General features: G+C 36.8%; 4 protein-coding genes and 1 pseudogene across 4 annotated transcripts; all 5 read left to right on the top strand.

The window, feature by feature from the left end:
- The first annotated feature begins 5,588 nt into the window (after nt 1-5,588).
- On the top strand, nt 5,589-6,740 carry LOC110694285. The gene has a single exon (XM_021871462.1). The coding sequence runs from the start codon at nt 5,589-5,591 to the stop codon at nt 6,738-6,740; it is 1,152 nt and encodes a 383-aa protein (XP_021727154.1).
- Nucleotides 6,741-6,821: 81 nt separating this feature from the next.
- On the top strand, nt 6,822-7,446 carry LOC110694547 (serine/threonine-protein phosphatase 7 long form homolog). Its single transcript, XM_021871726.1, has 2 exons — nt 6,822-7,030; nt 7,116-7,446. The coding sequence occupies exons 1-2, from the start codon at nt 6,956-6,958 to the stop codon at nt 7,365-7,367; spliced, it is 327 nt and encodes a 108-aa protein (XP_021727418.1). The 5' UTR covers nt 6,822-6,955; the 3' UTR covers nt 7,368-7,446.
- Nucleotides 7,447-7,450: 4 nt separating this feature from the next.
- Nucleotides 7,451-8,381, top strand: LOC110694286. The gene is made up of 2 exons (XM_021871463.1): nt 7,451-7,885; nt 7,965-8,381. The coding sequence occupies exons 1-2, from the start codon at nt 7,451-7,453 to the stop codon at nt 8,379-8,381; spliced, it is 852 nt and encodes a 283-aa protein (XP_021727155.1).
- Nucleotides 8,382-9,228: 847 nt separating this feature from the next.
- On the top strand, nt 9,229-19,033 carry LOC110694230 (annotated as a pseudogene).
- Nucleotides 19,034-19,812: 779 nt separating this feature from the next.
- Nucleotides 19,813-22,103, top strand: LOC110694548 (auxin-responsive protein IAA32-like). The gene is made up of 4 exons (XM_021871727.1): nt 19,813-20,798; nt 21,167-21,445; nt 21,550-21,658; nt 21,776-22,103. The coding sequence occupies exons 1-4, from the start codon at nt 20,696-20,698 to the stop codon at nt 21,837-21,839; spliced, it is 555 nt and encodes a 184-aa protein (XP_021727419.1). The 5' UTR covers nt 19,813-20,695; the 3' UTR covers nt 21,840-22,103.
- Nucleotides 22,104-24,818: the final 2,715 nt, after the last annotated feature.

The raw sequence follows: 24,818 nt of genomic DNA on the forward strand, positions 1-24,818 counted from the left end.
TTCAGTGTGGCCAGGAAGCATCGACACCATGTGGCATCATCCAACCCTTGTAAATACATAAGGTTGGTGTATGCCATAAGATGATCTTCTGGGTTGGTGGTACCATCATAGGCATCCACCAGAACATTCTTAACCTTGGCCGGTTGTGCAGCCTCGCTTATTTCCCTGGAGAATGCAGAAGGTTGTTCCCCAAGTTTTAGCAGACGGAGCTACCAGTCCAAGGGCTGGACATTTTGTGCCGCCTGCCCCCCAAAGAGGGCCAACTGCATGTAAAGTTGCCCATACGACATGTATGGCTGCTAAGGCACATACTGAGACGAATGGATTATCTGAGGGATAGAGTGGACGGACAGGCCGCTTGACTGACCCTCTCGGTTTGACTGCGAATACCTCATTGAGGTATTCTATAAGCTGTCTGGATAACTCGACGTTGAAGCCGACTCAGACAACTGTTGACTCTTCTTCTGCTGAATTAACATCCGGGCATCAGAATAAGTTTTCCTTTTGTCATCCGGCTGGACGTGCCGAATGGCCTTCCTCGTCCCTGTCTCAGGAAATCAGATCTTTGTAAGATCGATCAAGGGCCGCTTCCCCTCCTTTGATATAGGATGCAGAGTGGTTTCTTGGTCCTTGACAGCCTTGTTCCTCCCAGAATAGGAAGGCTTTTTGTCCGACTACTCCTTGTTAGAGCCAACCGACTTTTTATCGATGAGGTCCTTTATCTCCCCTTTGAAACTTGTCGTGAATCTCATGAGTTCGTCTCGGGTGATTGGGGCTGTGCCTTCGGCCACCTGGTTTTGTCCAGTCGGCTGTTTAGTTGGATCACTTGGACCAGCTTGATCATTTCCCCGTTCCTTTATTTCCAAAGGACGGGTGCGCTTGGTACTGAGTGAACCATCAGCAACTACATAGGTGTCAACATCAAAGTCGTCACCGCTGTCCTGGTCTGAGTAGACCTGGACTTTGGCCGAGGGCCGCTTCTCATTAGGAGGTGGTACAGACTCATGTGAAGCCATCTCAAAAGTACTCTCCCCACAGACGTGCCAAATGTTTCGGGGTTTTCTGTGTCCTTCGAGAGAGTTACAATTGCAAGACTGGATTCCGGGCACTTGTACCTGCAAAACAATAGAGACCCCGGTTGGTGGGAGTTCCGCCTCCGGCGATCAAGTTAGAACGTGTTCAGATGTAAAAAGTGCGGAATGTAGATGGGATCAGCTTCCTCTTAGGAGAGAAATGATCATCCGGCTATAGCAAACAACCTCAGTGTTGACTCTCAAGCGTATTCAATTCTGCAATTAATGCTCTCTTTAAATGTTTGTGAATTGTTGTTCCCCAGGTGGGAACATCTACCTTTTATAGGGTCTCGAAGTATGCGCCCAGTCTTAGGTTACGAAAACCTAGGACTAATTGGGCTGCCTAGGAGTTTGGGCCTTGAAGGTAGCCATTCCTAGTTGGATATCTGTCTGCCACGTGTCATGCCCTGGTTGGTCCACTTTGGACTCTTCACTGATTGACACGTGGCGGACTTTGGTTGGTCCACGTGGATGACACGTGGAGGGTCTTGATTGTTCTACGTGGCGGGGTAATAATCCCCTAATCAGGTTTATATACAGGATAGAAAAAATTTTGAATTTAAAGTGGTGATAAAATTTTATCATTAGATATGATAAACTTTAATACGATAATTTTTTTAATGTAGCATTTAATCTTTTAATGGGATAAATTATATAGTTTTTTTTTTTTTTTTTTTTTTTTTGCAAGATAAAAGAAATGATATTTGTTATTTTATATTATTTTTTTTATTTAATCCAAAGTTCAGTTAACTTGGAAAAAAAAACTCCTATATATATACGGTTTTTTTTTTATATATATCATTATGTATAATTTTTTTAAAATTAATTTAAATTTATATATACGGTTTTTTTTTATATATCATTTTGTATAATTTTTTTATATATAATTTAAATTTTAATATCTAAAGATTATCTTTTAGCTGTTAAAAAAAGATAATTTTTTGGTTTTTTTAAAATATTTTAAATCATAAATCACTATTCGTTTTTATTAACTATTTGGAAAAATTCTTAAATCTCATCCATCACTTTTGCTTAGGTGGCGAGTGAATTTTTTAATTCTAAAATATTTTATAAATCTAATTTTTAATTAGTCGAAATAATGCCTTTGCTTATGTGGCGCGCCGAATGCTCTCGAAAAATTTCTACTTTATTTATATAATATAATATACTCCATCCGTTCCTGAAAGTTCGACTCACTTTGCATTTTCATGGTTTCCAATGAACATCTTTGACCATTAGTAACTTCGGCTATGTATAAATAATTTTTGTAAAAAGTTGATATTTGAAAAATTTATCAGTAGGGGAATCTAATAGGACCAAACTTGTTAATTTATTTTGATTGTATAAATCATAAATGTGGTCAAAGTTATTTTATTTTGACCACATTAATAGTAAGTGAGTCGAATTTTCAGAAATGGAGGTAGTGTATTAAATTTAAATCCTTATTTTTATGTATTCCCCTTAAACTTGTGATATTAGGTATGCTATTTGCAAGAAGTGGCTTGAGTTGTTCATATCAGATGATATGAACTATTGGAAATCAATTGAAAGTAGTTATCACAATTTTGAAATTTTAAATTCACCATATTTTTTTAAAATATAAAAACATCAAGTGGTTTGTAATCTTTTGAGATTTAGATTTTGAGATTTGTAATATTCTTGTTTGAACAATTATCAATTGATCAACTTGTCACAATTCAAGCTTTTAGTTTCACCATGCTCTAATGATTTGAAATTTTTTTTGGTACTAAATGGGGTGTGATACACAAAAACGACCCAATCAAATAACGAGTTAAGTTAGTGTTACCCGTTTAGTAAACATGTTGTGTTCGGTGATTCTAACTCGATTATTACATGGGCCGTATTCGTATTTAGTGATTTCCAATCCATTAATATGATATACATGTAACGAATACAAGACAACACAACTTGTTTGCCACCTCTATTAGTACATCATACGGAGTATGATACTTTATATATATACAAATGTGAGATTTGAGAGTAACATTAGAACTCCAATAAAATATTGGAGTATGTTCCGTATAATACACAAATGATACCATTGAAATAAAAAATTTCACGTAAAAAAAGCACTAAAAAATGCTATTCAAAAGCTAATGTCGAACACATATTTAGACTTAGACGGGGTATGAAATAGGATTTTTTACGAAACTAAGCGTTATTAGTAAACTATTTACGAATATAGACGCGTGGCCAAACTATTTACGAAATTGAGCTTCTGAGGTAAAACGCTGCCTCGGTCAGCGTTTTTCCTCATTTTTATTTATTTAATTTGTTTTGAATTATGTATTTTGTGAAATAAAAAATAAAAAATAAAAAAAAAAACTGAATTACACAAAAACGCTGTCTCAGTCAGCGTTTTTGTGTTAGGCTATAACAGGCCTTAAAACGCTGACTCAGGCAGCGTTTCATTAATATGAAAACACGCTGCCTCAGTCAGCGGTTTTTCTTGGTATATTCTTCCAGGCAGACGCAACGTATTCACTCTTCCTCAAAACTAAAAACTCAAACTCTCTCTTCCACAAAGCTCTGTCGTTGCCGTCGCTGCCGCTGCCGCCGCCGCCTGCCACTGTCGCTGCCGCCTACTGCCTGCTGCCGCCGCGCCTCTCCTCTTCTTTATAATCACATTTTTGGTACTTCTCACTTATTTGTTTTTAAAATTTTAAAACCTAGGTTAGTTTGATAATTATATAGTACATTGTTTTAATTTGATAATGTTGTTGATTATTCTAAGTTAGTTTGATGTAAATTGATAATTATGTTGATAATTCTAAGTTAGTTTGTTGTAATTTGATAATAGTTTAGTATAAAAGCCCTAAATTGATGTTAGTTTAGTAAGAAAGTTTATGATGAAATTGTGGGAATGTTTGGTAAAAATGTTGAAAATGTTGATGAAATTGTTGATGAAATTGTTGTTTTAATTTGATAAAATAGCCTACATTGTCGTTTAATTACGAAAATTATGTTATGTAGAATACGTTGGTTGTTAGTGTGAATATGTTCGTTGTGTACTTTGTTTTGGTTGTTATGTGAATATGGTTAATTATGTTTGTAGTGTGAATTTCTTGGTTGTTATTGTGCGAATTGGTGGAGATTCATGCAATTAAGATGTGTTTTTGGTTGTTGTATAGAATATGGCTGCACAAAACGCAGCTTTGTTATGCCGATGGGGGGGGTGAATTTGTGTCTGATGGACCGAATGTCCAGTATAGTGGTGGAAATATGGAACCATTGCCACTTGGACCAGACATGACTTTCAACGATCTGATGAACGAGGTTCATAGCATTATTGTCTTAAACCGAATGAATATACAACTTAACATTCAAATGAGGTTTGAGACTAATAATGCGGTTCAAGTGTTACCTTGTTCTAACGATAGACATTTGAAAGCTTTGAGGAGCGCTGTTTTAATGAGGGGTTATCCACATGAGATATATGTAGAAATAGTGTCTGCGTGTACGCAACAAAGTACTCGACCAGATCAACAAGCTACCTATTTTTCCGGTTACACAGAGTCCTTCTGAATGCCCTCACAAGACATTCCATCATCTGAATATGGGATGGGGTCCTTCAGCAGACTGCTTCATGACGATCGGTTCCAGATGCCGTTGAGTTCTCATATAGCTTCACCTGTATATGGTGGAACATCCACGACAATGTTTGGCCAATCTGGGCCTTCGACATCGAACACAGTTATATCTTCTCCCATGCAACTCCAAAGTTATTCACCTACGCAGCATGATGATCATACATCACCGTCTCAACCATTGGTGAATCATCTTGAAAATCTACAACATATGGTGAATAACGAGTTGTCTCAGTATGATGCGCTCCGGGAAACAAATGATGAGGCTGAGAGCGAAGAGGAGGAACCAATTCTGGATAACATGGATGTTGATTCTACAGACATGGAAGGTGGGGAGGCCATGGTTAGAACTCCTATTCCTTGGTTAAGTCAAGTAAATGAGAATTATGAGGTTGATCAATATTGGGCCGAATCAGGTAGTCATACAACATTTGTGATCCGGGGGGAGTTTGAGAAGGGTATGTTCTTTGAATCTAAGAAACTGCTTCAGGAAATGGTGAAGAAGTATTCTATACAAAGGAACCAATTCTACACCACAGTGACCTCGAATGAGAAGGTCCTTCATCTGCGGTGCAAGAAGAATTGTGGTTGGTCGCTACGAGGCACCAAAAAAAGTGAGCACTCAGATACCTTTACCATAGTCACATACAAAGGCCCGCACCGGGACACCTGTGTCACTGAAGTGTTATCTACAGATCATGCACACTTGGATTCATCCTTAATTTTCGATTTTGTGAAGTCTTTTGTGCAGAAAGATCCATGCTTGAAATTTGAATTTATACTGGAACTCATATCCAAGTATTTTCAGTTCGACGTTACTTATTGAAGAGCATGGTATGCTAGGGAGAAAGCCATAGCTGAAGTATTTGGAGATTGGGAGAGTTCTTATGGCCGACTTCCGCACTTCATGGAAGCACTCAAACAGTCAAACCCGGGAATCGTTGTTGTATGGAAACACAAAGCTCTGGTAGACGATGTTTATTACAGCAACATGGAAGTGTTTGAACGAGTATTTTGGACCTTCGGCCCTTGTGTTGAAGGTTTTAAACATTGTATGTCTGTCATCTGTATCGATGGGACGCATTTGTACGGGAAATTTAAAGGAACATTGTTGGTTGCTACAGGTGTGGATGCAAACTTCCAAGTATTTCCGCTTGCATTTGCGTTAGTCGAAGGGGAAAACATTTCCAGCTGGTCTTGGTTTCTGGGCTGCATTCGGGTTCATGTCACTCAACGGGATGGCCTCTGTGTTATATCTGATCGACATGCTGGGATCATTGCAGTAATGAATGACCCTAACGTTGGATTCACCGAGCCGCGAGCCTATCACAGGTTTTATGTTCGGCACTTGGCTTCTAACTTGAAGACTCACGTGCGAAGAAACGACATGAGAGATATGTTCAAGGTTGCTGCGTACCAAAGGCAGGAAAGAAAACTGGTAGCTGATATGAGTTTGATCGGTCAGGCGTGTACCAAGGCCATACAATATATTGTCCAAGTGCCCTTGCCTATGTGGTCTTTGTTTCACGATGTTGGTCGCAGATATGGGATATGTACTACGAACTTCTCAGAAACATTTAACAATGTGTTGAAGGGTGCTCGATTTCTACCTATCATGTCCCTTGTGGAATTTACATTCCACAGAGTCAATAAGTATTTCACTGATAGAAGGGAATTATCTCAGACTAGATCTGAACAGGGACTTGCATACTCCCCCAAAGTCACATCCATTATGGAGAAAAACATTGCAAAGGCTAGATATCACAAAGTGGAAGCGTATAACCGTCGACTGCATATATATCAAGTTGAAACAAAGAGGGGAGATAGAATTGGTAGAAAAGGAGGCCATAGACATACTGTTAACTTTCAGTTAAGAACGTGCACATGCAATAAACCACGGATCTTCCACCTCCCATGTTCTCATGTTCTAGCAGTTTGTGTGAAGTATTCGATATCAGAGCGGCCATGGGTGGACCGGGTACTGCAATCAGAGGCCTACGCAAACACATACGCTCCCCAATTCAGCCAGGACCGGACGATATTAGGGGCGACGGATTGAGGACCGGCTGGATACGCGACACTTTTCGTGTGTTGCCTGATGGTGCTGATGAGGCCACTATTGCGAGACATGATCGAGCGTACCTTTTTCTGCTCATCTCGGGTGTGTTGTTCGGTGGCAAGAGTGGCAGCCATTTACAGATCATTTACCTGCAGCTGGTAGACCACGACTGGGAGCATATTCGTGGCTACAGCTGGGGCAGTGCTTGTCTGGCGATGTTGTATCGCCATCTGTGTAGAGCATCCCGCCGGGGTTCTCGTGAGATCAGCGGACCGTTATTTTTGCTTCAGGTAACCTACCTATCTGTTAACAATTTAATTCAGAAAGTTCTTACTTAGTTTACAATTAACCTAGTTTTGTGTGTTTGATGTCCAGTATTGGTCTTGGGAGCACATCCATGTAGGCAGGCCAGGTAGGCCTGCTATACATCGTCAGGGGCAGCAGGATCAGGACCAGCAGTATGAGCGGTACATTCCTCCACCACGGCCTTCCGCTGACGAGGCGTACGCTTGCAGATGGGCGGTCCCCAAGCTGACATATGCGCATGCGGCGAGGGGCCTGCCGTACTACCGAGACGCCCTTGATCGACTGACCGAGGATCAGGTGAAATCTTTAATTTGTTTATGAAATTGTTATTTATTATGTATACTCTTAACATATTTAATATGCACTAACCTGTTTATTATGTTACTTTTTATGTGTTATCGCAGATGACACGGGACCCATATGAAGCTGATTTAGTTGCTGCCATGCCTCCACATCTGCTAGATCATCAGGCGCAGTGGCGTTCTAGGGTCCCCCTGATCTGTTTTGAGGTCGTCGTGGGTCACCTACCAGATCGAGTCATGCGACAGTTTGGACTACGACAGACTGTCCCCCAGCAGTGTGACACTAGTGCCCGGCTGCACCGCATTGACCGTCGGGGAAAGAGCGACAGGAACTGGCGGACGGAGCATGCCCAGTACATTGACTTGTGGCATCGACGGTTGGAGTTCGTCGTCACTGGTGACCCCATCCACGGCGTTATGGATCCATACGATCCATACATGGAGTGGTACATGCGGATTACACGACGTTTCATCAACCCCAGCTACACACCGCCATCCGCACATTACCATCCATCCTTTGACGTGATCAGGGGATATGTAAGTGTATTTGATTAACTTATTTTTATCAATTTTAAATTTGTATATAATTCAACTAACTCATCCTTAATTACTGCAGGCGTTGGATATGACGGCGATGGTTGACGCACTGTCGGACGTCCTTCCAGGCATACCTGAGCCGCCCAGAGCACAGGTCGAGCGGGTGCGAGATATGGGCATGGCTACCTTGCAGAGATATGGTCACGCCTATCTCGTCCACCCCCGGGACGATCATGGCGGCCACTCTAGTCACTCACAGTTCGAGGCTGGCCAGAGTAGCTGTGGGGGTGATCCTTCGTCATTCACGGGCGCAGAGGAGTACGACATTCGCAGTTCCGCGCCCCTACGTCATCCTGATGACCCATCTTCCAGCCAGCTGACTCCGCCAGTACGCCCGAACCCATTTACCACGGTCCGTCACTACACCCGTCGTCAAAGGCCGAGAGTGGACATACAGGATAGAGAGCCGTTATACCAAATTGATGAGTTAGAATAGGATAGAATTATCTGATTTATTTGCTGTAATGACCTTCTCTAGTTTGTTGTACATAACACTTACATTACATTATTATTTTAATAATTATTTGAATGAATTTATGTCTTGTTTGAATTTCAAATTCCTTATTTGTCCACGTTTGACTCATTTCATTCAAAATAAATTGTGGATGTGGAGGTGGTGGATGTGGAGGAGGATGGGTGGTGGAGGTGGTGGAGGATGTGGAGGAGGAGGGTGGTGGTGGTGGTGGATGTGGAGGAGGAGGAGGGTGGTGGTGGTGGTGGATGTGGAGGAGGAGGGTGGTGGTGGTGGTGATGGTGGTGGAGGATGTGGAGGAGGAGGGTGGTGGAGGATGTGGAGGAGGAGGGTGGTGGTGTTGGTGGATGTGCACTGGCTGCTGTTGGGGGCCTGCTGTTGCTGCCTTCAGCCAGCAGATAAAACGCTGACTGAGGCAGCGTTTTATGCTTAGGTGTAAAACGCTGACTCAGTCAGCGTTTTTCTCTGTTATGTATACAAAAAAAACGTTGACTGAGTCAGCGTTTTACTGTATTTCCAATTTTTTTTTAAAAAATTTGTATTTCACATAATACGAAATTTTATAAAAAAAAATAATAACCAAAAGTAAAACGCTGACCGAGGCAGCGTTTTATGTCAGAAACTCAGTTTTGTAAATAGTTTGACCACGCGTCTAGATTGGTAAATAGTTTACTAATAAGGCTTACTTTCGTAAAAAATCCTATGAAATATGGAGTAATGGGATTATGGATATAGAATATGTGTCACTTCCAGCAAGGACCCATCATAAAGTCAAAAAAAGAAGACAATAATTACAACTACTAAACCACACACAAGACACAAGTCACACAACAAATCTGAAACTCAATATACTCGTTTTTAATACGGAGTATGCTTTTACCAAATGTGTTCTTCAAAATGAAATTACGAGTAAACAAACAAATCAAACCGCATCCCAAAAAAATAAAACAAACTCAAATTTCTAATCAAAATTTCTGAAATTAGCGCAAAACACAAATTAAGCGGTAGCACCGCTTCCTACAAAGCAGCAAATTATTACCAGTGTAAATAAATACACCATTATAAATGGCGATTACATTTCAATTTCAATCAGATATGCGTTTCTCTCTCCAATTCTCCTCATTCTTCCGCCGCCTTTCGCCGCCGTTTACCGCCGATTATCGCCGCCGGCTATCACCGGCTACTGCCGGTAATCATCACCGTCTTTCGCTGCGGTTGACTGTTAAAGCTTTCTCAAACGACGCCGTTGAGAAGGTTGTTGATAAACCCTCGATTTGTACTGCTGATGAGCTTCATTATGTTCATGTTGCTAATTCTGATTGGCGTCTTGCTCTTTGGCGTTATCATCCTAATCCTCAGGTTTAACTTTTTTTTTTTTTTGGTTTCTTTTTTTTGTTCAAATTTGAGATTTATTTTAATTAGGGTTTTGATTGTGATTTTTGGGTGTTTGATTTTGGTGAATGTGCAGGCTACTGCAAGGAATCATCCTCTTTTGTTATTGTCTGGTGTTGGGACCAATGCTATTGGCTATGATCTATCTCCCGAGGTACTTGGATTTTCATGTTTTTCTTTTTTTAGGTTTTTATTGTTATTTTATGATTTGGTTTATCAATGTCGTTGGAATTTAAGTGTTTAATTGATCAATGTTTTAATTAGTGCTGCGAATTGACAGAGTAATTGGTGCAACTTATTATGTTATTAGTTGTTGATAGGATTGTGAAATATAACAATGATTGAGGTGTTGAGTTGTCCTGATTATTGGTAAGTTATCTGGAAATTTTTGGGTATTCCGTGTATGAGTTGTCGCTGGTGATAATATTGTTAGTGTATCGTGGGGTTTTTCTTTTATACTTCGTAATATATAGTGGTAATGACTAATGAATTGTTTTTTTAATTAACTTTTTTTAAGTTAGTGTTTAGCAGCTCCAAGTGAAGTGCTAGAAATGGAATTTTGAGTTGGTCCATGCCATTTATGGAAAGTGAAGTGATATGTGTGTCAAATACATAGGGATGACTCATAAGGAAAATGTGTCTAAGTAAAGTAAGAGATTCTATGAGTGATGAGCATGGATGTGTTCAAAATTATACATGTATTCAATTCAATTAAACATTGTAGCATTACAAGACTTTATATAGGCATGTACATCATAACTACTAATTAAAATTAAGGAAACATAAACCGATTTAGTGGGTAAACATGGATCCACAAAGCTACTATATTAAGTCAACTTATGATAATAGGCCTTCTTACTTTAACAAACTACCAATACACTACGCTGCTCCGTAGAGCTTGGCACTACTTCGAATCAGAAATTGCTATAAGAAGAAAGTAGTAATTTTTGCATTTTAAATTTCTGCTATAATTTCATAATTTTGCTTTCTTTTTCCCAACATGATGGGCTAGATTTATTCTTCTTGCTTGGGTCATATCCCTGGTTAAAAAGGATTGTCTAGGACATTTTCCTAGCCTCAAATTTAAATGAGGAAGTATTTGGGACTTAGTTTGAGCTAAGCTTGTTATCTTAAAGTTGGTGAAGTTATTTGGCATTCATCGACAGGGCTAGGTATTATATGAAATACTAAATAATTTTTATATTCTTCATTTTGCCAAAATGTCTATAGTCTCTTTTCAGTTTTCCTTGAACAAATGTCATTTTGTTCTTAAGCTTCTGACCCTGTTATCTTATTAATCTACAGCGGTGCATTCTCATTGAAAACCAAAGAGTAATTTATTTGATTTTTTGCTTTTCTTCTAATTTATTACAACCTTAAGTTAAAAGAGAGTCAGTGACTCTGTCTCTAGCTTGTAACCTTCTACTTATTGAAACTAGTTTAATTCTTTGACTAATTTCACTTCCTTTAAATCATTTGAGAGGTTAGCTTTCTGGCTGGTCTCTATATTGCTTGCCTTGTAGTCTCTAGATTAACACCATATGCACCAATTGAAAGTGGATTCTGTGAAGAATGTACTGTGAAGGTATTAATATATCCCCTTCATATATGCATGGTGTGAAGTATCTAAGCTGTCCATATTAAAAAAAGCTATGATGCATCAAGATAGACTTAATTTCATTGTATTTCTGTGTTTACTTGGTTTTTATGCTTTACATAAGGACTTATTTAGTCTACATAAGCTCTACACAAATAACTTTTGGCATTTAAGTGGGGGGTAACCTTAAAGCAATTTTATAAAAAAAATATCTTAAAAGTTAAAACTGTTGTTTTTATCCCCACAGTAACACCACAGCCATTTTCTGTCCCCTCTTGATAACATTTGCGGTGAATATCAAATATGGTTGTCCTTTATAAGCATTATGGCACTCCGATTTTGATAGGGTTCAGGTTAACATGATCCAAATCAAGAATTGGGGCATAGGCGTTTAGGTTAATGTATCCATAGTCAAGAATGCCTTAATGTGAACTGGGAGTGCCATAAAAGGAGTAAAACATTGGAGTTTTGCTGCAAATATGGCTGGGATAGAATGGAATGGAAAGGTGGCCGTAGGGCAGTAAGGGGCACTTTTATGTTTTTCCCTTCTCTCTTAAGGGTGTTAAGGAGGATAATATTCATTAGTAATATGTATATATTATTGTTCATTCATATGCTAGCTTAGAGAGTTCTATGTCATTTTCTTTTGCATGATTAAAACGTCAGTCTTGTTTTTGAAATTCTGCTTTAATTTATAGAGCCTACTTTTCTTGGGATCATGTTGTTAAATAAAGGCTTGTTAATTGGCAAGTGAATAAGATGGGATATGGTCTCTGGTGGTCTTAAAACTATTTAGGTGGCTTTGTTTTTATTTTATCTTTTATGATTATTTTTTTGTGGCAGTCTTCATTTGCTCGCTACATGTCTGGACAAGGATTTGATACATGGATTCTGGAAGTTAGAGGGGCTGGATTGAGCATGCCTGCTACACACTCTAAAGATGTTGAACAGTCGGCCCATGAAATTTCTAGTAAGATGGAGTCAGCAGCTGAAAAGGCAAAAGAAGCTGCGGCTCACTCAAGGCAGTCCACAGCTGTTGAGGATGGGCAGTAGCTGATGCAGACGTCCCAGTTAATAATGGAGCTCCATTGACAGTTGCGACAATGTGGGATGAATCAGAACTTGTTACAAAATTGACAGAAACATTCATGCATTTGTCTCAGAGGCTCTCTGGCTTTCTTAGTGAAGGTCAATCAAAAGTTATGTCTGCAAGACTATTTGATCAACTTCAGAAACTCTTGGAAGATTCTTATTTACTTGAGCACTTCAATGACATAAAGGAAAAGCTTTCGAGCTTGTTAGAAACTAGTGACAACTCTTCTGTAGCTAATCAAGTATCAGATCTAAGCCAAAGGCTAGTGAATATCTTTGAAGAAAGCCAACGCTCAGTCTCGCCTCCACTCTTTGATTTGCAGACCCGTTTCTTCACAACCATAGAAGAATTTCAGAAACAGCTTGATGTGATGGTGAAGTATGATTGGGATTTTGATCATTATTTGGAGGAGGATATTCCTGCTGTGGTGAGGTGACCTTTCTTCTTAATATTTGGTTAAAAACAGATTCTATATATTTAATAGTTTTAACTTTTGTTAATCCTACTTTCATCTGATTTCTGATCTTCTTCAACTCTCCCTCACCCTTCATGCTATGACAATGATAAAAATCTTTTTATATGTGAGCTAACATGATATATGTATGATCTCTCATTCCAAAAATTTATGCCTGTAATTAGCTTCATGCTCCTTCTAATATTGTACTCTCACACTTTGTGTCTTGGTGATGCAGATGGATTATATAAGATCTCAAAGCAAACCCAAGGATGATAAATTGTTTGCCATTGGACACTCAATGGGTGGTATACTGTTGTATGGGATGCTGTCCAAATATGGTAAGTTATGGCATTTTGTAGTACATGTTTTGTGACTATTGATTACTTGGTTTCACATCTTGAAGTCTATTTTACTGCATGAAAGTGTCAGAGTTTGAGTTAAGTACCTTACAAAAATCTAAAGACAGGAATCAAGGGGGAACCGAGGGAGAGATCTATTGGCAAGAACAAAGAAAAGAAAGTAAATTTTAGAGAAATCATAACAGTAAGAATGAGATTGAGATATGTGAATACTTTTCATGCTTTTTTCGTGATTTTGCCAGATTGCATTTCTGAATTTAACCAGAGACAACACTTACAGAATTGTGAAATCTGTAAAACATTGATCAAGTAGTTACTACTCAGTACTACAATACCTTGCCAAAATCGAAAATCATAACTTTGTGGCTTTAGCTCACCCAAACTTCAATCTATTTTTGGAAATTTCTTAAACTAAAAGCCATGAAGTTGGTTTTGACACCAAAATTTTGTTGTGCAATGGGTCCCAAGAGCTTTTCTTGTAAATTTGACTCAAAATCTTCATTTATAAAGATGGTGTTTCAGGGATTGTTTTTGGGTTAAGTGGAAATACTAAGAGAGAAGAAAGGGTCTCCCATAATGAGATAAAGATAAGCACAGAGCACCAAACCACGATTTATTTGCCAAAAAGCAAGTAGACAGAAGGCCCTTGAAATATTAAAAATTAAGAATTAACCTCCATTAAAGCATGCTTAAGTAAATAAGAATTTACCTCCATTTTCTAAAATGTGTTATCAGTAAACATTAAGTTGCATAAATGAGGAGTCTTGTGAAATTTTAAACAAAGTCATAAAAACGAGAGCAGTCTCCTCTTATCAATCCTCAACTTCAACCGAAGCTAATGATTCTCTTTCATCTTTACACTTTTATAGGGTGGTTTTCCAATGATTCCTTAAGCTTAAGCAACCCTTGATTACATTTAGGCCTTTAAGCTTTAAAGAAAGGATATAGCTGTATGATTACTTGGAAATATTCTTGTGCAACACATGGCTGTGCTGGGTGCATCACTTAATTTGTTGTACTGCAACAATTGTGGGGCTGCGGGAATGTACAATAGTGCTTAATAAGCCTTGGTGGACTATGTCTGTCATGGACCCAAGTCAACCGTGGATGGTGTATACGAGGCGCAAGAAAGGGCGGCAGCAGCAGCAGCAAGCATAGGGAAGGCATTTCTTTGCAAAGTGACAAAAGCAATTAAGAGGAATTGAGGAAAGAAGGGCAACCATCTTTAGCTATGCTCATTTATGGTTTTTTCTAAATTAGTAAAGTAGTCACATGTACTCTCCCTAAGGTCAGCCTTGACCATTATTAGTATTAGTATTGTAGTATGAACTTGTAGAAGATTATCCAGAAATTTGTGAGGAAACTCTAGGGAGTTGCAACCTAAAGTTGCTAGGAGATTGGCAGCCTCAAGTTGTTACTTGTATCCCCTGTTTTCGTATTAATCAATCGGTTGCTAAGCCTTCCATTTCCTTTGTGTGTTAATTACAACCTAATTAGCTAGTCTATAACATCTTCTGGCCTCAAAAGTACAGTTTTCCTTTGCTACTTTTACTTCCGGTTCTCTCACAAACATTCGTGCTCCTAATCTTTGGCATTTATTGGTAATTCTTGACCTAAGACAAGTCCTAAGAGATCAAAGTGCAAGATAAAGTTTAGTTTAACTCTTGAAGTTGCTCTTGACACCCCATGAATTCTCCATGAGATTATAGTTTTGTTTTTGAGCCTTCCAAATCCAAAATTGGGGTTGGTCATCAAATTTCCTGCACGTGCCTAATTAAAATTGTACTGGTGTAAAGGGTCTATGAGATCAGTTTGTAGCTGGGCACATCCTTTAATGCCAAGTGCACATACATATGCATAATAAGCTGATCTATGAGATCAGTTTGTAGCTGGGCACATCCTTTAAGGTGTTCATTAATAAGCTACAAACACATCCTTTTAAGGACCAGTGCACATACATATGTGTTTAATAAGCTACAAACACATCCTTTAGCTTATTAATGTGTTTAACCTTATTATTATATCATTTTTTATTCTATACTTCAAGGTGGTGTTCCTGCAATTCCTTCTCAAACATACACATCTCTAATTGACCAATCTTCTTTATATGACCCCCCTAAAAACTCATCATTCTAATCCTTAAACTTACACCAGCCTAATACTTATCGATTTTCCCTTTTGACATTAGAGGTACACTATGACTGCAAATTGCTGTAACAATGCCCGTCGTTGCTGTTCTCCTTTTAAGCTATCCTGACTAACTATTAAGAGCTGCATGTTGGTTACTAATTATCACTATTATTACTTTTGGTTAGTCACTATTTGGCCGTTGTTTAAATCAGGATATGAAGGTAGAGATCCTAGATTAGCAGCTGTTGTAACATTGGCGTCTTCACTTGACTACACAACTTCGAAATCAACACTTAAGATGCTCCTACCACTTGTAAGTAGAATACTAGTCAATTCTGCTTTTTTATGGTCCTTTCCTTCTCTTACAAGTGATATAAAATATTTTATTTATTTGTATCTATTGTTTTTTCAGGCAAATCCTGCACAAGTCCTTAATGTCCCTGTTGTTCCACTAGGAGCCATGCTATCAGCTGCTTACCCTTTTACATCAAGTCCTCCATATGTCTTGTCTTGGCTAAATAATTTAATATCAGCGGAGGACATGATGGATCCAGAGTTGCTAAAGAAGCTTGTTTTGAACAATTTCTGTACGCACAAATACCTTTTATTCTTTTGAATGTTGGTTTGTATTTTATTCTGCAGTATGTAATGAGGAAGAATAGTACATGTGGCACTCACAACTCAACATATAACAAACACCTTTTTTTTTCCTCTTTTGCTTGTATTAAGTGTTCATCAACTTTTTTTGTCTAGACTCTGCACTATATGGATTGCTATTCTGTTGATTAGGTGCACATATATTATTAGCCCAACTTTTATAGTTGTTTCTTGTTGAATTCCCATCTGTTTTTTCCCTATCCTTTCCGAAGTTAAAACTGCTTTCTTATTGGAGATGTGGATTGACAACCATTTAATGCTTTATATTTTACTGTTTCTGTGCTTGTATCAAGTGTTAATAATCAACTTCTGTGTGCAATCTAACCTAGTTGGATTGCTTCTATTATACTATTGTTTTTGTTGATGTTCCCATTTATGCTGTTTTTCAAGTCTTTAGAACTGCTATATTTGCGTCTTGTACATTTGTCATTATGTTATAATTGATGTTCAAGCAGCTATACTTGCTAGTGTTCATAAGAATGTCTTTAACTGTAAGCTGAAATTTTGCTTGAATGTCAACTATCAACTCTTCACCATAAATTTTTCCTGAAGTATCTTCTTCTAACTCCATGATAATACCCCCAGGTACTATATCAGCTAAACTTTTACTACAACTAACAACAACTCTTCGAGAGGGTGGACTGCGTGACCGTAGTGGCACCTTCTTCTACAAGGAGCATTTGCCCAAAATTACTACCCCAGTGTTGGCTTTCGCTGGAGATCATGATCTCATTTGCCCACCTGAAGCCGTTTATGGTATTCCTTACTTTTTTTATAATTAATTTCTTAGCATCTTAGTCCGTGTTTAATGTTTGACTTTTAGCTGTTGTGACATCATGACGTTGATTTTGACTATTTATTTATTTTTTTGTTAAAAATCTTGTTAGTTTTGGTTTATAACATAAAATAAAGATGCTCCTGACATCCGTAAGTGAAAATGTTATAATAAGTGACCTCCAAAGTATTGTCCTGTCTTCGCACTTTCTCACTAATACTCCCTCACTAATTTATGTCAATGCTTTATTAATTAAGAGGTGGTCATTGCCATTTAAGAGGTAACATTAACATTGATTAGGTCTTGAGAATACATACATACATACATACTGGTGATGAATGGAGGCTGGTGTAAATGTTGTCTTCGAGATACTGTTACTGCGTGGTAGTTAAGCTAGCTTACTGTGTAATTTTTTTTTGTAAGGACACCGTTAAGGGGTGGGTTTGAGCAGACAAAATAAATAATCTTCTAAGGGTGGTTTATTTTAACTTATTATTAAGTAGCATACTTTGGGGTGGTTTTGGACTGAACTTTCTTTTACTAATTTTGTTTAGATAAGTTGCTTTGTATATTATTAATGATACTCAAACTCGAATACGTGGATCCTTGAAATTGGCTTTATTGTGAATTAAATTTTGTTTTATTATTAAAAACAAGGAAGTCTCCTTACAAGATTACGAATCAATACTCCCTCCGTCCAAAAATAGCAGTCTTATTTACCCAAAATTTGCCCCAAAATAAAAAAGGAAAAATCTCCATTATTGTTTTCTCTTATTGTTCACCTTTAATTAACCAAACCTCAGCACCCTTTTTTATTTTTTTTTAAAATTCAATTTTAGTCAATCAAACCCTACTTGTTAAGTTGTTTTTAGTTCTTTTTTTAAGCATTCAAATTTCACCATCTTGCTTTGTGATATTTACCTTTAATCAACTAGTCCCCAATTTTTTTTTACTATTCACATTGCCTATAATCAATCAAACCCCACTATACTCTTCTTTATTCACCTTCCTAAACACGTGTGCAGTAGGCAAATGTCATTTGGGACACAGGGACTTTGTTGCAGCCCCTTTTAGGAAATTAAAAACCTATGCTCTCCCACCCCTTTAAGTTTTTTCTACTAGATAGCACAAAGAAAGGAATATGTTATTTTATCCAACCAAAACTCAAGAGGAAAAGTGATATAGTTTTAGTTTAGTGATTTTCAATTGTTTGTCCAAGATCTAATTTTGACACTTTTTATGGAACAGAAACTGTGAAGTTTATCCCTGAAAACATGGTTACTTATAAAGTTGTTGGACAGCCCGGAGGTCCACATTATGCGCACTATGATTTGGTTGGAGGAAGACTGGTTAGGATATTCTGACCTTTCTTTTGTAAATTTTTTACTCAATATCGTCGAAAGCCAAGCTTGATACAGTTACCAGCATTTATTTTTATCTTCTTCTGCTTCAGTCTTTTGTGGCTTGCTGTGAGTGTCCCCAACCTCCTCCCCCTTCCACATAAGTTTTTAAAATTTAATGCTTATTCTTGTTTTTGCAGGCTGTAGAAGAAATATATCCTCGTATAATTGAGTTTCTGAGCTGTAATGACTAGAGATTTGGATTAAAAGGACGAGACCCTCTCTCAAAATGAATTTTTTTTTTTTTTTTCTTTTTGTGGCTACAAAGAGCAAAGCAGCTGCATCTCACATCACCAACTCAAGCTATATTCGCGCGGTGCTTAGTTAATTTATGATTTTGCAAATGGAACGCAGAGTAAAGTTGCCCAAGGCAAGCAGCCAAGCATCTCTCCTTTTTACCGAGGATGTCAAGAGTTGCTATCAGGCTGGGTTTGGTCTGCTATCCAAGCTTTCGGTTCCCATACTTTTGGTCAGAATTGTACATGTGTATAAGGTTTTCATATTCTTGACTCCAAAGTTTATAGTTCGTATATAGAATCGAAGATGCTGGTTAAAGGTGTATTGCTGCAGGTTTGTATTATTTTCTTTACAAGCTGTATAGACTTTGTTGTAAAATGTCCCTGTCGTTTTCTTTACGTGGAGTGATGGATTTTGGATGTCATTCTATTTCTCAGTATCAAACCAAAAATTAAGGAAAGCAAGGAGCCAAAACTGAAAAGGAAATCTTAGATCTATATATTTTGGAGTTGATGTTTATATGGTCTTCTTTTTTTATTTATTTGGATAAGATGAGACGTACTGTTTGTGAAATAGATGTGTGTTATCCTGTCTTTATCTTGGGATGCAGATGGTGTGTGATTTTGTTTGTTGGGGGGAGGAGGGAACTCCAATACTTGGTGATAAATTACTTGGTTAAGGCTTATTTTTGAAGAAATTAGCTTTAAATAAATAAACTAGATTGTAAGGTTATATTCTATATATAATTAAATTTAACTTAATAAGCTGAATAGAAATTAATTTTTAAGACTTAACTGAAATTTATGTAATTTGATTAAAGCATATCGTTATAGTGAATTAAACTTGTTGGAACTTTATTGAAACATAGTGAAATTTGTTTTAACTTATCCGAATTTATATAAAAACATACATTGAATAGAATATACGGAGTACCTTTAATTGTTTTTGGTCCGAGCAGCGCTTGGGAAATTCGTGCCGTATGATTATATGAAGGTTTATTGAGTGATGAATGAATAAAGAGATTTCTTTTCCAACATCAGTTATGTTTGTTCTCCAATTATATGCTTAAATGGACTATTGGTGCTACAATCTTTATTTATTTTGTTGATGCTGAAGAGGGATTACAATGGCATTGCACTTAAACATCAAGAGTACTTTTTTAAAAAACATTATAAGAAATCAAGAGTTTTGTTTTTTTAAATACCTCAAATCGTTTTATCATCGTGCCCTTGAGGCTTTGTCCCTGTAATGTTGTAAGACACTAACAGTCTTAACACTATCAAATTAGTCATTTTAGTTTAAGGTTTTCCCTCATATCGAGGAAGAGGTTACCGTGTCAATCACTGTGTCTAGTATTTATATTTTTTGGGTGTAAAGAGAGCTCCCAATAAAAGGCAATAATGTAGACGAGATTTAATCTCTGATGTTAGAGTAGGCAACCACCTAAATTGTTATACTTTGCTTCGCTTATGACTTTGAATTACTTCGTATTATACTGGGCTCCATCCTCCATCCCTAATAATATGGTTTCAACAATAAACATGTAACAAAATCCAACCCTTTTAAAATCCATTCAACATAGGTACAACTACAGACTACTGAGTACAAGTGGTCAACTTTAGCACCAACAAAAAATGTCTCCCTTCAGTTAAACAAATTAAATTCAGAAAGCATCAGAATATTATGGGCATATAGATAAATTTAGTAAATTACAATAATTAAAGTAATTTCCTCATAAATAATGCAAGTCATGCAGCAACAGCAGAAAACCAACAACAGTGTTATCTCAGAGTTTGTTTTGTCATCTTTAGAAATTTACCTTCAGAAAGATAAATTTTTTGTACCAATTTTAGGCTGCAAAATCTAACCATTTCTGTCAAGATTCATTTCTTCCCATCCCTTGTTATTTTCCCCTATTTTTTTTTTATTTTTTTTTATGTTGTTCTGCTTTTTTTCAGAAGATAGATGATCACAAAAATGGGTAACATTTCCAATGTGGGAACAAAATTTCTATGTCGTCTTGGTAGGTTCCCACATTGAGTTAGTACTCTTATCGTATTCTTTGTTACATGTTATGTTTTCGTATATAATGTGTTCGGTATCTGTCTAGTATTACTCATAAAATTCATTGAAACATCAGTAGCTTGATATAAGACTCGAGTGCGGGTAAAAGAGTGTTAAATGGAATCGAACATGGCTGGTTTTCTTTTGAACGCATCAACTCTTGATCTTGGGCTTAGCTTGAATACACTTCACACCCAAGCTTGTCATCATGCTGATCAGAGTATGTGTTCTCACACACTTTATTTTCAATTATGTTTATTTTTGTTACATGGTCTGCACAAATCTAGGCATGTCATTCAATTTGGCTGCTAGATAACCGTTCCAAGATTAATTTTTTTTTTTTGTTGTAATTGGCCTGTGAAGTTGTTTGGAGTAGATCCTTTCTTAGGACAAAAGTACTCCTTCCGTAAATTTTGTTATTCTCATTTACACGACACAAGGTGAGTTTCCCACCAACTACATTTGCTTGAGAGTAGGTGGATTTCCCTTACCTCCCCCCTCTACTCTTAAACGTTGACCTGAAGAGAAAAAAGTGAAAATAATAGAATCATCAAAGCGAGCCTAATGCTTTATCTGAAACTGATGCAGGCAACCAAAGATTGCAAATGGATTCGACAATAGTCCCTGGGGGTTACAATAATGATCCGATGCAGTGGTCGTACCCAAGTTACTTGGTACGCCTCAAAAGTCCTAATTGCTCAGAATCAAACCCTGATAATTCTATTCAAGAACTGGAGGGAGTCCAGAGCAAAGAACGATGGACTTATGTTAAGGTCAACATGGATGGCGTTATCGTAGGCAGGAAAATCTGCCTCGTCGATCATGCTGGCTATGCTGACCTTGCTCTTCAACTAGAGAACATGTTTGGTAAGCTCGCTCACAAATGCATTACTTAACAAACATATGACTAGAATAGGAGAAAATCATGCACAATTTTCTTATCAGTATGGCCTTAATTATGAGTTCATCAGGTGGGTTAACAGCATATGGCTTACGCTTGTTTCAACGTGGATCGGAATTTATGCTCTTCTACAAGGACAGAGAGGAGAAGTGGAGGTCTGCTGGAGATGTTCCATGGAAGTAAGTTTACTTCATTAGCTAAAAGTCATCTAATATTCAAAAATTAACATGAATTCAGTTATTCAGTGTAAAGCTTTAGTGTACTGACCATCATTTCACTATACATTGTGGTTGCAGGGAGTTTGTAGATTGTGCAAAGAGGTTAAGGATATTGCGAAAGAACAAAGTGCTGCTCTCTTAAATCCAAACAATGCCTGTTCTATAACGTAAACGCACGAAACTCGGTTGAGCCTGCTATCAGGACTTAGATATGAGTTAGGATTTAGATTCACTAGCTTTCAAATTGTAATGAACTCAAGTAAAATAGCTTTTGATCAAGATTACATTACCCCACTTTATTATTCCTTACTAATGTCATCATTAAATACCGATATTTTTAGTGAACTGCTAAATGACTACTGTACTCCATTAATATATCTATCTTTTGATCAAGATTACATTACCCCACTTTATTATTCCTTACTAATGTCATCATTAAATCTTCTTAATTGAGATAATGTTGATTATATATGGACTATGGTGTGAGGTCAGTGAGGCCTGTGAATAATTTATTTCACAACAAATTCTTGATTATAATATGACTTATTATCCTCAATAATGTCATCATTAGTTAAATCTTCTTGCAACGCCTTTCATAATTTTTGGGTTATCAAGATTGTATTGTGTATGGCACAAACAGCGCGTCTTGTGTGCGGCTGACCACATCATGTAACCGTTTGTATAAGAGCAAATAATCCTTACAACATTGATTAAGTAACCCTATAACACTGACAAAGTAACCCCTATAACTCTAATGAAATAACCCTTGAAAACTGATCGGGTAACCCTATAACACTCACAAAGTAATAATCCCCACATAAGAATTTGTGTGGCACAAATTATATTGGTACAATGTCTTAACGGAGAGGATGTGTACGCATCCCTACCTTTTAAAAAAAATTAAGAAGCTCTTATGAATAGTGTTTGGACAATTATATCATCTAAAAGGTCTTTTTAATTATTTGTCCCCATTAATGTTAATTGCCCTTTTTTTTTTTAACTCTTAAAATAGTGTGCGGATTTTCATACTCCTAAAATTAATTGTTTACACGACAAAGTTTGTGACATAAGGTGAAATCGAAAGAGGTCTTTGAACATGACTAGCTATGATGCACACATCACGCGTTAGCTGCCCTAGTTTTATAGAAGATTCTGGATAAATCAAGAAAGGTCAGTCATTAATCCTGATTTCTATAGATATACAAGTATGTATCATGCAAGCTCATTGAACATTCTACTACTTCCGTTTCATATTTTTTGCAACTTTCGGGTATTATTTGTGAGATATAAAATATTTCAAATTGCAAAAAATATGAAATAGAGGTAATAATAAATACTTGGAATTGGAAACAACTAGAAGGATTGGTTCATGAAAATTCTAGAACGTTATAGTTGTAAGAACGATGAAAGAAGTTCTAAAATCTTCAAGCCATTTCTTTCATCCGCCATTTTCAACTATATATATTAGTATTAGGCATTTAATTACAGGTTTAACATGCTAGAAGCCATACCCATAATACAAATCTTTCTACATATAAGCCCTCATGTATACTATTCACCTATTTTTCAAATGTACTATTTACTCTTAGCCAAAGTTGTTAATTGTACTCCCTCCGTTTTTAAATACTTACTTCATTTATTCATGTGCGGAGTTTTAGGAGAAATTGGAGAATGTATTAAAATATGGAGGTAGTGGGGTAGGTAAAAGAATAAAAAATTGTAAAAAAGCAAAAATAATTAAGAGAATTGGAGGAGAGAGAATATAAAATTAATAAAATATGATTTATGTTGGTCCATTAGTTGAGAGAAATAAATTAAATATTGTAAAAACTTAAGTATCGTGTGAATTGAAAACAAATCATCTAGGCTCATTAAAATACTATTCAAGTTTTGACCCATTTTAAATTATATAAGTTAAAAGAGAAAAAACCACATATCCTAAACTAATTAAATCTCAATCTTCCTAGTCCAACACTTTGTTTCAATTGCTTTTTCAATGTGTCACGTTTGCCCTATTACCTGATTAAAACATAAACAAAACTATTATGTATAAATTTATAAATCCTATATTATTTCGGCAAATTTAATGAATAATGTAACTAGAAACAAAGTTAGTGATGCAGATGGAAATAATCCTAATTTAAATATTGAAAAAAATTAAATAAGGTATTTTTTTAAAATGATTTTATGAGCAGATGAGTATCCCTTACTTTCCTACAAATTCATCAATATCATGATTTTTTTTTTTTTTTTGACAAACGCAAATGAAAGCGAACAAATTAAAGTTACGACAAGAAAGGAAAGTTAGTACGGCATTGTTTGGGTATTTTGCTTTTTGGACCTGATCTCTGAGAACTTTTAATATAGAGCATCTCTGGAAACCCGCTCCTGCTTCCCTTATCTCCTTGAGAATCCAAGTTATCGATACCTCCTTACCCGTCTTATCCTGAAGGTTGTTCAACAAAGAGCTAGAATCAGATAGAATAAGGATCCCATTTTTACCCTTCATTCTAGCCCACCTTATTGCCTCCAAGCAAGCCCAAGCCTCGCATTGGATAGCTGACGCTGCTGCTCCCTGTTTTCCGCCCTTCTCCAGCGCATGGCCATGCGAATTAGGCTTAACCGCCCACCCTATCCCTGCTCTCGTTGTATTCTTATCCCAGGAGCCATCAACTTCGACGATGAAGTCATCAAAACCAACCTTCTCCTTTCCTAAATTTTTATCTATGTCAACCTTCTTATATTATGTATGTACTGCCATAAAGTATCATAAATAATGCAGTATATTACTCTTTTTTCAAGTTATTGAATTTATTCTGAACATTATTTTCCATTGCACTCATCTGCTCATAAAATTTGAATTACATATTCTTAATTATACATTAACTAGATTTAAACTCGTATAATGTATAGGTCTCTATTAATAGCTTATTGATGGATTAAAAAATGAAGTGCTTGAAATAATGATGAATGATGTAAATATTACAAACTTCTACCATTAGAAGCTTATCCAATTAAGGTTTACAAATATATACACGCTATAGGGTATTTTGTAAAAAAAAAAAAAAAAAAATTTACGTAAATTTTAAATAACACGTTACAGTGTTAGGTCGAACAAGGA

This window comes from Chenopodium quinoa, unplaced genomic scaffold, assembly GCF_001683475.1.
Source record: "Chenopodium quinoa cultivar QQ74 unplaced genomic scaffold, ASM168347v1, whole genome shotgun sequence".
NCBI classification, from domain to species: domain Eukaryota; kingdom Viridiplantae; phylum Streptophyta; class Magnoliopsida; order Caryophyllales; family Amaranthaceae; genus Chenopodium; species Chenopodium quinoa.

What these genes read in the sequence shown, in the direction of transcription:
- LOC110694285 (XM_021871462.1), top strand. Translation starts at nt 5,589, where the DNA reads ATGGAAGCACTCAAACAGTCAAACCCGGGAATCGTTGTTGTATGGAAA.
- LOC110694547 (XM_021871726.1), top strand. Translation starts at nt 6,956, where the DNA reads ATGTTGTATCGCCATCTGTGTAGAGCATCCCGCCGGGGTTCTCGTGAG. An exon ending in GACCGTTATTTTTGCTTCAG is followed by an intron (nt 7,031 to 7,115) that starts GTAACCTACCTA and finishes TTTGATGTCCAG; the next exon opens with TATTGGTCTTGGGAGCACAT.
- LOC110694286 (XM_021871463.1), top strand. Translation starts at nt 7,451, where the DNA reads ATGACACGGGACCCATATGAAGCTGATTTAGTTGCTGCCATGCCTCCA. An exon ending in TTGACGTGATCAGGGGATAT is followed by an intron (nt 7,886 to 7,964) that starts GTAAGTGTATTT and finishes TAATTACTGCAG; the next exon opens with GCGTTGGATATGACGGCGAT.
- LOC110694548 (XM_021871727.1), top strand. Translation starts at nt 20,696, where the DNA reads ATGGAATCGAACATGGCTGGTTTTCTTTTGAACGCATCAACTCTTGAT. An exon ending in TCAACTAGAGAACATGTTTG is followed by an intron (nt 21,446 to 21,549) that starts GTAAGCTCGCTC and finishes TGAGTTCATCAG; the next exon opens with GTGGGTTAACAGCATATGGC. An exon ending in GCTGGAGATGTTCCATGGAA is followed by an intron (nt 21,659 to 21,775) that starts GTAAGTTTACTT and finishes TTGTGGTTGCAG; the next exon opens with GGAGTTTGTAGATTGTGCAA.